Source organism: Xenopus laevis, chromosome 9_10S (genome assembly GCF_017654675.1).
Source record: "Xenopus laevis strain J_2021 chromosome 9_10S, Xenopus_laevis_v10.1, whole genome shotgun sequence".
Taxonomy (NCBI): domain Eukaryota; kingdom Metazoa; phylum Chordata; class Amphibia; order Anura; family Pipidae; genus Xenopus; species Xenopus laevis.
Window position 1 is genome coordinate 48,134,659 of NC_054388.1, and position 13,779 is coordinate 48,148,437.

At 43.2% G+C, this 13,779-nt stretch overlaps 1 protein-coding gene across 3 annotated transcripts; it reads left to right on the plus strand.

Moving 5' to 3' along the window:
* Positions 1–754: 754 nt before the first annotated feature.
* Positions 755–13,513, plus strand: znf148.S (zinc finger protein 148 S homeolog). Of its 3 annotated transcripts, none has more exons than XM_018238653.2 (8): positions 755–1,106; positions 2,129–2,210; positions 4,632–4,957; positions 5,040–5,165; positions 5,442–5,565; positions 5,765–5,848; positions 6,591–6,709; positions 7,413–13,513. In XM_018238653.2, the coding sequence occupies exons 3-8, from the start codon at positions 4,649–4,651 to the stop codon at positions 8,997–8,999; spliced, it is 2,349 nt and encodes a 782-aa protein (XP_018094142.1). In that variant the 5' UTR covers positions 755–1,106; positions 2,129–2,210; positions 4,632–4,648; the 3' UTR covers positions 9,000–13,513. The 3 variants fall into 3 exon arrangements, with proteins under 3 accessions (XP_018094142.1, XP_018094143.1, XP_018094141.1); XM_018238654.2 differs by having other exon boundaries at positions 755–1,049; XM_018238652.2 differs by lacking the exon at positions 755–1,106 and adding an exon at positions 1,113–1,285.
* Positions 13,514–13,779: the final 266 nt, after the last annotated feature.

The window sequence follows — 13,779 nt, forward strand, 5'->3', positions numbered from 1 at the left end:
TATAATAAGTCATTGAAGGCTGCAGGGTGAGTTATACAGGGAACTCTGATAATCACCAATGTATTATAAGAAATAATGTTACTGTAAATGATAAGGATATTAGAAGAAATTGAGTGGTTATATGACCATATAAAGGCATAAGGCTGCAGGTTGAGTTATACAGGGAACTCTGAGTATCACACGCGTATTATAAGGGATAATGTACCCCCTACTGTAAATATAAGAAGTCACTGAGGGGTTCTGTGACCATATAAAGGCGCAAGGCTGCAGGCTGAGTTATACAGAGAACTCTGAGTTTCACTCATGTATTATAAGGGATTGTGTACCCCTTACTGTACATTATAAGGATATAATAAGTCATTGAAGGCTGCAGGGTGAGTTATACAGGGAACTCTGATAATCACCAATGTATTATAAGAAATAATGTTACTGTAAATGATAAGGATATTATAAGAAATTGAGTGGTTATATGACCATATAAAGGCATAAGGCTGCAGGTTGAGTTATACAGGGAACTCTGAGTATCACACGCGTATTATAAGGGATAATGTACCCCCTACTGTAAATATAAGAAGTCACTGAGGGGATCTGTGACCATATAAAGGCGCAAGGCTGTAGGCTGAGTTATACAGGGAACTCTGAGTATCACTCATGTATTATAAGGGATAATGTCCCCCTACTGTAAATTATACGGATATTAGAAGTAATTGAATGGTTATGTGACCATATAAAGGCACAAGGCTGCAGGTTGCGTTATACAGGAAAGTCTGTATTAGATCGGTGTCTGTGGGGAGTGTTCACAAAAGTGGAATAAAGTATGAATTTATGTTGTTGTTCAATTGTGGATCCGATTCACAAAAGCCTCATTCCATTTTCTTAGATTTTTGGCAGTAAATTGATAAGGGGAGACAAGAGCGTAGAAGGTGAGTTGACCTATTAACGCTACGAGTCACAATGTAACACTCACTCGGCTACAGTGAGGGATTCTCAGTCTCCTCCCCACAATGCCCCGCGACAGGTCGACCAGTCTCCGGTTCCGGTTCCGGATGGTAAGGAAGAAGCTGCCGCTGACACCGGCTCATCCCGAGATCCTCTGCGAGAACAGAGTGAGACCCGGACAGAGTAGCGGCCAGAACCCTGGGGAATTCTGGGAAATGCGACCTGGGTGGGCGGAGCTGAGAGCAGGAAAGCTTGGGGATGCGAGGCAGGAGCAGGCCGCAGCCTAAATAACCCCATGGAGTTTATATGAATAGGGAGACACGGGGGGTTGCTGAACTAGGGTCAGGTGAGTACGGTAGGTGTGTAACACGGGGTTATTATACAGGGACAGGTGAGTTGAGCTGTATTATACTGTAGGGCTATTGTTATATATTATTTTCCTTCCTGCCTGAATGTAGCACAGCACTGTCAGGAATGAAGTGTACAATAGTCTCCTATATTATAGCTATAGTCCTCATAGCGGAGACACACACGTTTCTCACTTGAACACTCTCTTGAATGTGGAATTAAGTTTGTGCTGCAGGTAATTGCAGAGCCAGCAGTGAACTGAGAGAGTTTCATGCAAGGGTACCTGTATTGCTCTCCAGCATCTGTGTTACTATCACTACTTCCTTTCTGGCAAGAGAGCAGCAGCCCACACTTGCTTTATGGTAACCATTCTGGACATACACTCGCAATGTTTCTTACTGATCTAACTAGGAGAGATTGGAAAGCTAAGGAAGTTCAGGTTAGGCAGAACAAACATAGCCGCTGAATATAAAGCTTGTTAAATCAATTGCGGTTACTTAAAAGGAGGATAATTATGGGGTGATTTGTACAAGTAGTTAGGGAGCCCTGTGACTCAGAGTTCTGGATTGTAAATGACATGTTCCGACTCCTTTTCCCAAGCAGGGCTATTCTTCTAAATTATGAATACTTAGAATAAGCTACTTAGGTAACCATGATGCTGTCCCTTTAGGTCACAGTTAGCAGTGAGTCAATAAGAGCAGCAATAGGAACCTCCTATTTTCCATGCATTCCAGTGGCTTTACACCAAGATGTTACACAAGTACACACCTACAGTTGTTGGGCGCTACTGACATTCGGCCTTTAGGTTTACTTCTCTCCTCTTTTTGTTTTGAATTTACAGAATTTCATCATTATTCGTCTGAAATGTCAGAAATGTCACGTGTGCAAGGAAAGGTTTCCCTTGAGACACTGCACCAGTAGAGGTGGGTTCTGAGAACTGACCCGCATGTGGCTGTGTAATAAAACAGATTAACTCTTTTCTTACTGGGATGGGTTCGATTTCTCTTGTCTGTTTTCTTTGCATTCATATACATGTGAGCTGCCATACTGTTCCTCATGAAAGCAACCATTTTAATGTTGTTATTCATAGACCCCAGAGCGACAGTCGTTGGATTGGAATATAAAATGTCAGCAGGTTTGCTCGGCTTTAGCAAATTATACAGTTGATATGTGTTGTGCACATATTGGCCATTATAATGACCACTAAAGGACACCTGTTACCCTAAAATATATACCACCAACAAAGGTGAAGTATAATAGAGCCTGCACTCCGGTTTTGGGTAACAGTAGTTTTTTTTAAATTGCCCCCTGCTATTTTCTGGCAACTCTTGCGCATAATGAGCGAATGTTGCAACCTTCTCATTATGTGCATGCGCGTGACATGCTAATTATGCGCTTGTGTGCTGCACAACATGGCTGCTCACACTGGAAGCTCCCTCCCAGTGTGAGTGAAAAACTGCTGTTACCCCCACCCGAGTGTGGGCTCTATTAGCCTGCACCTGTGTGTGTGGGGGAATATTTAAAGGGATCCTGTCATCTGAAAACATGTCATCCGCTGCTGTTCCCGGGTTTCGGCCTCTCGCTACAACAGCCGGTATTACAACGCACCAGTTAATAGTGCTATTCCAGCAGAATTCGGTACTGAAAAACATTTCTCAAAAGAGCAAGCAGATTTTTTTATATTCAATTTTGAAATCTAGACATTTTGTCAATTTCCCAGCTGCCCCATGTCATGTGACTTGTTCCTGCACTTTAGGAGAGAAATGCTTTCTGGCAGGCTCCTGTTTTTCCTTCTCAATGCAACTGAATGTGTCTCAGTGGGACATGGGTTTTTACTATTGAGGGTTATTCTTAGATCTACCAGGCAGCTGTTATCTGGTTACCTTCCCATTGTTCTTTTGTTTGGCTGCTGGGGGGGGGGGGGAAGGGAGGGGGGTGATATCACTCCAACTTGCAGTACAGCAGTAAAGAATGATTGAAGTTTATCAGAGCACAAGTCACATGACTTGGGGCAGCTGGGAAATTGACAATATGTCTAGCCCCGTGTCAGATTTCAAAATTGAATATAAAAAAATCTGTTTGCTCTTTTGAGAATTGTATTTTAGCGCAGAATTCTGCTGGAGCAGCACTATTAACCGATTCATTTTGAAAGAAATGTTTTTTTCCCATGACAATATCCCTTTAAAGGTAACAGGTGCCCTTTAAAGAGATGCACACATTGGTCTCAGGAATTACACAGTGTTCTTATAACAGAGATGGTACGAATGCCTATTGCAATAAATGAGATCACATTGCCCTGTTTTGACACCAGCGGGAAGAAACAACACCCATTTGACAATGGCTAAAAAATTATATATCATCACTCCATCCAAGTTTTATTTTTATTTAAAAAATATATTTTATTAAATATGTAAAAAAGCACTATTAAAGTGGTTGTTCACCTTTGACATAACTTTGGTATGATGTAGATAGTGATATCCTGAAACAATTTGCCATTAGTTTTCATTTTTTATTTTTTAAAGTTTTTGAGTTGTCCACTCTAAAATTAGCATTTTAAGCAATCTGGTTCCTAGGGTCCAAATTACCCTGGCAACCATGCACTGGTTTGAATTAGAGACTGGAATATGAATATGAGAGGGACTGAATAGAAAGGGGAGTAATAAAAAGTAACAATACAATTGTAGCCTTAGAGCATTTGTTTTTTTTAGAAGAGGTCAGCGACGCCCATTCGAAAGCTGCAATAGTCATAAGAAAAAGTCATATAACTTAACAAATATAAAAAAGAATTAAAACCAATTGAAAAGTTGCTTAGAATTGGCCATTTTAAAACATAATGAACCTAAAGATGAACCACCCCTTTAACTGATGCTTTTTGAAAAAGAACATGTTTTCCCACAACAATATCCCTTTAAGTTTGCAGAGCTGGACATGCAAATTGGAATGTTTTAAGATGTGTTATTTGAGTCCCTTGTTATGCCTACATTGGTACATGCACTTGTATGTGACTGTTCCTTTCTAGCAAGGAAACAGCAGCATAGTCTTGCTATATGGCATAGGTTCTGCACATTCACTCAGGAGCAGATCAATGCTAATTTAACTAGGCGAATGGGAGACCGAAGAAAGCTTGGCTAAAGAGAGCAAACAAAGCCATTGAACTTACAAACACATGACATATAACCTCTGTTAATGTAAATACAGTAAACCAGGTCAGTTGAAGGAGGGTGATTATTGGGCGCTTTGTAGGAATAGTAAAGTCTTTGGTTGGAGCCCAGTCACTCTGGTGGCTCTGGGTTGTTAGGCTGAAAGGAAAGTTCTAATTGGCTCATTGATCCTTTCTCATGCAGGGTTATCCTGCTGAATTATGAACATTGAGGATAAACTCGGGGGAATCTTCATTAAATGCAGCCCCACCAACAACCTACAGTCTTCCAGAGGCCTGGTAGGACTGGGGGCAGCTGATCCATTGTGCACCAAGCTACCTGGGACAGATACAGGCCTGGGGGAGAAGCCTCTGCCTCAGTGTATCATTGCTGGCCAGGAGATACTACAGGGGAGGGAAGAGATGATGTCACAGGATGAGCTCATGGTGCAGGAGGAAACCGTGAAGAATGACGACGAAGAGATGATGGAACCACAGGAACGGATGCTGCCCCAGGGGCTGAAGTTCACGGTCAGATTTTTCCCCAGCCAAGATTTCTGTTGCCCCATAGCCTACAATAATCCTTATCATTATGCCTACTTTTTGTCACCAGGTTCATGTTAAGCAAGAAATGAAGTTCATGGAGGAGGGCGACTCGCCAGGGACAGAACATGCGCAGCTGGCAGAGCCAGTGGATTTGCAGAAGAAGAAGAAGAGGAAACAGCGTTCTCCTGCCAAGGTAACTTGCCTAACACTGTCCATGGGCCACAAACTATATGCCCCAGGTCTAATGGTACAGCCTTTATTTTTGTGATGGGAAACCTACAGAAGCCCCAGATTAGTTTGACTACATGCCTGATTTATTTGGTCAAGTAGGGAACACAGATATGGGTAATGGTTGCTGAGTAGACTCATTCAGGGTATAACCCTAGTATACACAGCGGCCCCTGCTGATCAGTCCATAGCTAGATCCATGATGGTGGTGCCCAGTTAACAACATGTTTTCCTCCTATAGATCCTGACCATCAATGAGGATGGTTCCCTTGGCCTGAAAATTCCTAAGTGCCACGTGTGTGACCACTGCAATGCTGCCTTCCGGACGAACTACCACCTGCAGAGACACGTCTTCATCCACACAGGTAACTGCTGCTTCAACCTAACGCATGTCTTAATATGCCCTAAATATAGTTGCTGGATAAGGAGCCCTCATCACTGGGTTGGCCCCTGGAAAGAGGCAGGTGTCTAACAAGGTGCAACTTCTGAGACAGGAACTTTAAAGCGTGAGCTTGGCTACAGCATATAACTGATTGCCCGTTCATTGTTGGGGTTTTGTTCCAGGGGAGAAGCCTTTTCAGTGCAGTCAGTGTGAGATGCGCTTCATCCAAAAGTATCTGCTCCAGAGGCACGAGAAGATCCACACGGGTAAGTACCCAGCTTGTTACCCCTGGAAGAGGATCTCAGGGCTTTAGCAGGGGGTTGGTGTCTGTTTTCTTTATTTGTGGTAGGAGCTTGAGCTTCTTTGTGTTTATCCTGGCTTGATGTCTCACACCTCTGTTTGAAATGATGCAAATTGCACAGCACCATGTGAGGGAAATGGCCAACATACCTGTGAGCCATGCCACTTAGCAGTATTATGCAACCATTCCTGTGTAACAGAACCAGCATTTCAGGGGTCATCTCTCTGGTCCCAGATGCTAACAGATCAGCACTTTTAACCCTTTAAGGAGAGATTAACCTATTAGTCATTTATATGACTATATTTTATTAGTCATAATATATGAAATATATCTACCACTAGTCTGTAAGTAGGCATTTTGTTCTAGCTAAGGATTCTACTATACATCAAATAAAAGGGGAACTACCTCTAAAATCAAATCTGTGTACGTTGACAACACAGGATATTGTGTTAAATATGACACTATATTAGTTCTTGTGTGTTCATTCTCTACATAACCTGGGGCTCTGACCTAAGTTTGGATTGAGTGTTAGGGAGATGTGCAGGGCACATGGGGTAAGGGTGTGGGACTGAGGATGATGGCAGCAGGTTCCAGGGAGTTGCTTGTAAATATACAACATGAGGAACTGAACTTGGTCACTGCAGGATTATTATGAACTCTCAACAGGGTGCCTTGGGCATTCACTCATTACTTTGGTCATCCTATAGGGGAGAAGCCATTTCACTGTGATGAGTGCGGGATGCGGTTTATTCAGAAATATCATATGGAGAGGCACAAGAGGACTCACAGCGGCGAGAAACCGTATCAATGCGAGTTCTGTCTGCAGGTGAGAGAGGATGTTGTCATAACACCAGTTTGCCCATTTGGAAAAAAAAAGACTTCCAATCCTTTCTTAAAGGAAGAGTTCAGTGTAAAAATAAAACTGGGTAAATGGATAGGCTGTGTGATATAAAAAAAATTCTTAATATAGTTAGTTAGCCAAAAATGTAATCTATTAAGTCTGGAGTAACTTGATATCTAACATAATAGCCAGAGCACAACTTCCTCCTTTGCTACAAGGAGACACATGGGACATAACTGTTTAATTTGTTTGCTTTTGTTCCTTAAAACACAGGTCAGATTCAAAAGCAAGCTAACTGAACAGTTTTGCCCCCTTCAAGTCATTTATTTGTTACTAAGTGGTAACAGGTTAGAGAGCTGCAAAGCTCTGGCTATTATATTCTATATCCGTCCATTCTAGCCTTGTGTAGATTACATTTTTATCTTACTAACAATATTGAAAACATTTTTTATTTAACACAGCTTATCTATGTTCCCAGTTTAATTGTTACATTGAACAGTACCTTTAAATGAATCTAATGTATCTGCTAGTACAGTGTAGTTGTTCCTTTCTGTACTTTTATTTGTTTCACTTAATTTTTGTAGTAAACTAGCAGCCTGATTGTTTCGCCTAGTCCATTAATAATTACTCTGTAATACCTTCTGCCCTTATACTCTCAGATCAAAGCAACTGTTACTTTCTGTTGCAGTATTTCTCCAGAACGGACCGGGTGCTGAAACATAAGCGTATGTGCCATGAGAACCGAGACAGGAAGCCAGGGAAGAGCACTAGCAAGGCAGGCCTCTTGTCTCCAGAAGGCGATCCCACACTGTCTCCCAAAGATGGAACCACAAAGAAGAAACAGAAAGGTGACAAGAAGCTTTTGGGTGCAGGTGACAAGGAAAGCCCCTCTGAGAAGGAGCAAAAGAAAGAGAAGAACGACTTTCTGCCCTTGTTCCCTGACAGCACCAAAGTCAAGGATGAGTACATGGTGGCAGAATACGCCGTAGAGATGCCCCAGACTTCTCTGGGCACTTTGCACTTACAGGAGGTGGTGCCTGGAGACATTAATCCCCCTAAGCTTCTCCTTAAGAAGGTGAGTGGTAAGAAGAGCCTGAAGCAGGCACTGGACCAGAGCCCAACACTCTCAGCACTGTCGGCCTTCGATGACACCAAGGTGACTAAATACACCTTTGAACTGGTGGATTCAGGCAGCAACTCTGACTTGGATCACGGAGACCCCATGCAGGAAGGGGGCAGTAAGCCAGCCAACAGCAGTGTCAGTTATGATGAAGCCATGCAGTTTTCCAAGAAGAAAAGGTACTTGCAGGCAGCCACCAGTAGCAATAGTAGCCGTGAATATGCCCTGAATGTCAGTTCTATTGCTTCTCAGCCTTCTGCCACACAGGCTGCTGTGGCCAGCGTCATGGATGAGAGCAGCGCCGCTGTGCTGATGGACACCCAATCGCTGTCTGTGGATATCAAAGCCAGTCAGGATAAGAACGTCATCCCAGATGAAGTGCTGCAAACACTGTTAGATCATTACACGCACAAGGCCGATGGGCAGCATGAGCTCTCCTTCAGCGTTGGGGACGCAGAGGTGACCTCAAGCATATCCATCAGCTCGACAGAGGTAGGTGAGACCAGCCAACCGGAGACTCTGGGCTCAAGCATACAAGTACCGGCCGGGGACAAGGCTAGTATGCTGCAGGAATACTCAAAGTTCCTCCAACAGGCCCTGGAGCGGACTAGCCAAAATGATGCCTATCTGAGCAACACAAGCCTTAACTTTGTTACTGATGGACCGGCCCTAGCAAATCCTAGCACTTTCCCCTCTCTGGATAAACATGTGTATGCCACGCTGCCCATCAGCAGCTTTCGCCCAGGCCTGGCCACCCCGCTCAGACTGACTCCTGACAAGGCCCACTTTGGCCTTATTGTAACTGACTCTCAGCACAACTTCAACTTTGCTGTTGACGACGGTAGCAACACATCGCCTGCTCCCACTTCCTCAGTGCAGGATTTTTTAGATCAGGTGACTGGGCAGAAGAAGAGCGAATCACAGCCTGTGCATCAGACGTACCAGCTGAATGCTTTTGAGCAGCCCTTTAGGGCTCAGTTCCAGGGGGCCCGGGCTGCCGTATCCCCTCAGTTTAGCACTGCCAATGGGCAGGTGAACCTGCGGCAACAGACTTCCAGCCCAGACTTTCCAGAATTCTCCCTGGTGAATGTAAATGATAGCAGAGCCCAACTGACTTCTACCCCTGACACAGCAGCTGGCCAGTCCTTTAGCTAATACTTTTAATGTTAATCTTGTCACAGGAAAGGCTGAGCTCTGCCCTTTGGGCATAGGTCTACCTTGCCCAATACAATGTAGCACTATGTAGTTGCACCATACACTTCCACATCCCCAGGTCTGGGGTGGGTGCTGTCAGTGTATTGATATACTGAGTGGCACCGGGGATCATACCCAGGATACTAGCTTGTTCTCTGGTGCCAAGTGTAAGTGGGTTCAGGATCTTCTGCAATTTCCCTGCACAGATCAGACTTGAGGAAGTGGAAGTGTTTTTTGCCCATGTGCAGCTCAGGGACATGTTCTGCCTGGGCTGTCCTAGGAGAGTCTGGCCAATGACACCGAATTGAAGGTCATTTCTATGTTCCTTGGCCCATGAGGCCATGTAAGAGAGTATACTGGGTGTAACTGGCCAATTTCTGTGCTCTCCCTTCTACCCGTTACAAAGAGACTCAGTGGGAGTATGCACTGTAGTATGTGCGTGCCCAGCAAGGGAAAGAAATGTATAAATATATAGATATATATAAATATAAGATATTACAACGCACTTTACAGAGAGGGAGATCTGCACCAAACAGAGATTCCTGATTGGTGGGAGAGCTGTGCATTTTGTTTAAGAGATCAGGACAGGATGTGCAGCAGAGCAACATGTGGGGTCCATGGTGCAGATGATCTTAGCTGGGGAGTACTAGCACTTTCCCATTAGAGGGCCAGTGAGCAAGCTTTCTATTGAGCCCCTATTGCTCAGTTGCTTCCTTTGCATTCTTAGAGCCTGGATTGTGGGAGGGTGGGGGGCATGTCATTAAGCACTTAACCTTGTTGGGGGGGAAGGGGGCTTTTGTACCATAATGGGAGGTTGTGTTTAAATTGACTTTTAGTATTATTATGCAGGCAGCGATGTTCTCAGACAATCTGCACTTGGTCTTCATTTTCTTCATGAATTTAAAGGATCACTTTCCCTAAGGGACTAAATAGACATGGAATTAGACTAATTGTAAAGTTGCTTAGATATTAAATTACACTTTATAGGCAGACTCGTGTGAGAGACATACGCATGAGCAGTGCATTCGTGTTTCTCCCCAGGGATATGGGGGCTAATTATAGAGAGCAGGGTTCGCCGATTTTATTGTAATCGCTTTTTTGGCAGCGATGCGAGTGCAAAGGTGGTCCCCATACATAGCGGCACTTGTGTACTGGCCGATATCAGGGCAGTCGAGTGGGGAAGGAAAATGTTACATTTCAAAAATATAAATAATGTTCCGGTGGCAGATACACGCTCACTTTAGTGAAACCTGCAAATGTGACGCTGACACTAAACTCACTATTGGGTGGGACTTGTGCTCATTGCGGAAGGACAGGGTGGAGCTGCTGGTTTCATTTGGTTGTTATTATTTCTGTTTGGCCCGTGAACCATAGGGCTGCAGCCTAGTGCCCAAAAAAAACCATTTCTTATTGAGGGACTGTGGTCACGAACTTTTATGACCCATAATATCCCCTGACTGAACCCAGTTTCTGAGGGGGATTAATTAGTTGTTTTGTGCTTTGGCTTTTAGTGATGGTGCACACTGGTTGTATAATTCAGTTGTAGCACAGGGTATGTAATAGTGTTATACCACACCTGCGCCATTACACTGCTGTGTATGAATGGGATAAGCACTAAATTATAGTGTGAGTAGCACTTTGTACCAGAGCATGCACTGCTGTAATGATGCAAGTAAGATTTTGTATGAACAAAGGTGTGCTCTTATGCAGTTGGTGCAAGTAGCACTTTGTACAAATGGGATATGCACTAATGTGGTGCAATTAGCACTTTGAATGAAAGAATGCAGTAGTACAATAGCTCAAGTATAGCACTTTGTATGAGTGATCGTATGCACTAGGGTAATAGTGCAATCACAGTACTGTGTATGAATGAATGCTCAGTTGTAATGGTGCAAGGCTAGCACACTATATGAATGAAGGTGCACGCTAGTGTAATGGTGCAGGTATATCACAGTGTACCAGTGATTGCATGAATGTAATGGTGCAAGCACAGCATTGTGTATCAATTAGGGCAAACATTATAGTAACAGTGTGTAGTGCAATGTAAAAATGAGGGCACACTCTAGTGCAATAGTACCAGCTAAGCATGGTAAGGCAATTAGAGTGTATATCTGGGCAGCTCATTATGCCACTCCCGGTCCAGCATTTCATGTGTAATAGGGTTCTGAGTTTGGTGGCAATGTCTCCAGGTGGCCCCGGCAGTGATCTGGTTTTTCTGCAGCACCTTTATTGTTAATAAGAATTAAAATGAATTAAAGCACTTAATGTTTGTGTAACTGAGTCAGGGGTTTTGTGACTTCCGGCTGAAGTTTTTTATATTAATAGTGGTGCTGCATGCACCAGGTTCACACGAGTCCCCACTAGGGGTAATAGTTTCCTTTTTGTTTTCACTTTACGTTTATTGTACAGATTTGTGTTACCCGTGTTATGTCTCGCTTGGCTTTTGCTTTCTACTGGCCAATGGGTCTTTAGTTTCTTGATGCCTGGTTGGGTGTGATAGTGGTCCAATAAATATTGGCTTCTTGTGCTGGTGTCATAACTTCACCGTCTCCAGTCTTGGGGGGGGGGAGATCTCACAGGTTAATGGAAATGTGCAGTTTGGGGCATTGCTGGGAAGGAACCTTTGTGCCTTAGTTGCTTGTATGTCCAATCCAATGATCTATCCTGCTGTACAGAGCAGCATCTGCAAGATACCCCCCCCCTTCTGTCTGTAAGATGGACAACTTTGTGCAGTTCCACAGTACACAAGGGTTAAAGACTCAACAGCAGCAGCCTATTGGTCAGAGTGATTTACAAGGCAAATACAAACTCATTCTTGTGATTAGTGCATATTCCTGGTTTCAGTAAAAATAACCCTCTGGCGGCTTAAAACCCCACATTCCTCTGTGTTCCCTATTTTAAAGGGGTAATCAAAACCACTGCCCTATATCCAGTGTTATTATATAAAAGAGAGAAAGATCTGTTTTACAGGTGGGATGTAACCAAGGGGCAGAGCCAGAACCTGTATGCATTTCACATATCACACTCCGGTTATGCGCGGGGGGTCCAATTAAATTTGGGAAATCAGGAGCACCACGGTTCTCACCCAGGCCAGCCCCAACATAATTATCACTGGAGTGGACAAATAATCCAAGATGGCAGCACATAGGGACCTAGGCAGGAGATAGTTTGGTTTGCTAAAAAGTTTAAGGGCCATAAACTCCAAACAGTCGGTTCTGTTATGGGAAATTGGTCCATTTATTTTAAATAGAAGGCCTCTTAACTGTACACACAGAGGTTTATTACACGTCTGACAATCAAATATATATATATATATATATATATATATATATATATATATATATATATATATATATATATAATATGCTAGCGGAGCATCTGTGTGCTGCTTACTTGTATGTTCATGTCCTACCCCTTGGTGTCTTAGCCTGAGGCTAAGTTACTGTAACTAAGTTGTTACTGTAAAAACAGTCACAAGTATATCAGAACTTGATTGGACCCATCTCATGACTATAAACACCTATCATTTATCATTCACTGGGTATGACTTAGTGTTTTAAGTAACCAATCTCAACCTTTATACCAGGAATGTGTAAATGTGTAAATACATTTACTGTAATTATGGACAAGAATTTGTATTGCACCAACATATCCTGCAGCACTGTACAATAGATGGGATGTGGGGTACAATAGGCTCTGCTCCTTAGAACTTAGTCTAAACAAAGTCACTTCCATAGGTCACAATAAGCCTTTAATTCTGCATCAGATCTTTGTTTTAATTCATATATCAGCACTACACCAGTAACAGCTAATGCAAGAGTTGCAAGGGGGCTGGAGTAAAGGGAACCAATTTAGTTGTTAGTCACTAACTACTCTGTGATTGGCTACTCAGCTAAACATGTGTCTGCATTGTTACCCTAGCAAGTGCTCCCCTTTATCTCTATTGAATTGACTGATCCCTGAGCCCTCTCCTCTAACCAGGGATCAAATTAAAAGGGACAATGGTAGTAGCTGCCATTAGATTTAGCCCATTACCCTTATTTATATCCAGCACCAGGTTACATGTTATGCCTCAGAATAGTGGATTTTTTATTTTATCATAAAAATGTGCTTTTAATCATTATGCTCTACATTTTTCTACATGTGCTGGCATCTCCCTCATGGGGTTGTCTAGGCAGTATGGGAGGTAACTGTAGGGTGCACCAGGATAATTTATAGATGTGGGTATATCACATACATTTTTATAGAGGAGAAATGTTTTTTACTGCGAGTCCTTTCTTAAAGACATGTGTTTGTGGCTCTGCTCACATCTGTATCTTTGCATCGTTAGAGCAGAGCAGCAACTCCCTGGGGGGGGGGGCAGAATTACTGTCTAGGCCTGAATTTTACTGGATTGTCTTTTCCTTGTTTTTGTTTTTTATGCTCTAGCGGGAATAATCCCAATAAAGATGGTGATGTCACTCACCAAGACCATCTGTCTGTGTCACTGACTTTTTATTCCTAGTGGATTTATCCACAGATGTAGACCGTAGGGCAAGGTGGACGCAATAGAGCAAAATGGTGACAGGACAAGATGGTGATAGTAGTGCACAATGACAATAGTATGACTAGATAGAGAAAGTAGGGCCAGATGATGATAGCAGTACAAGATGGAAAAAGTAGGGCAAGATGAACACAGTAGAGCAAAATGGAGACAGTAGGGATAGATGGAGATAGTTGGGCAAAGTGGAGACAGTAAGGC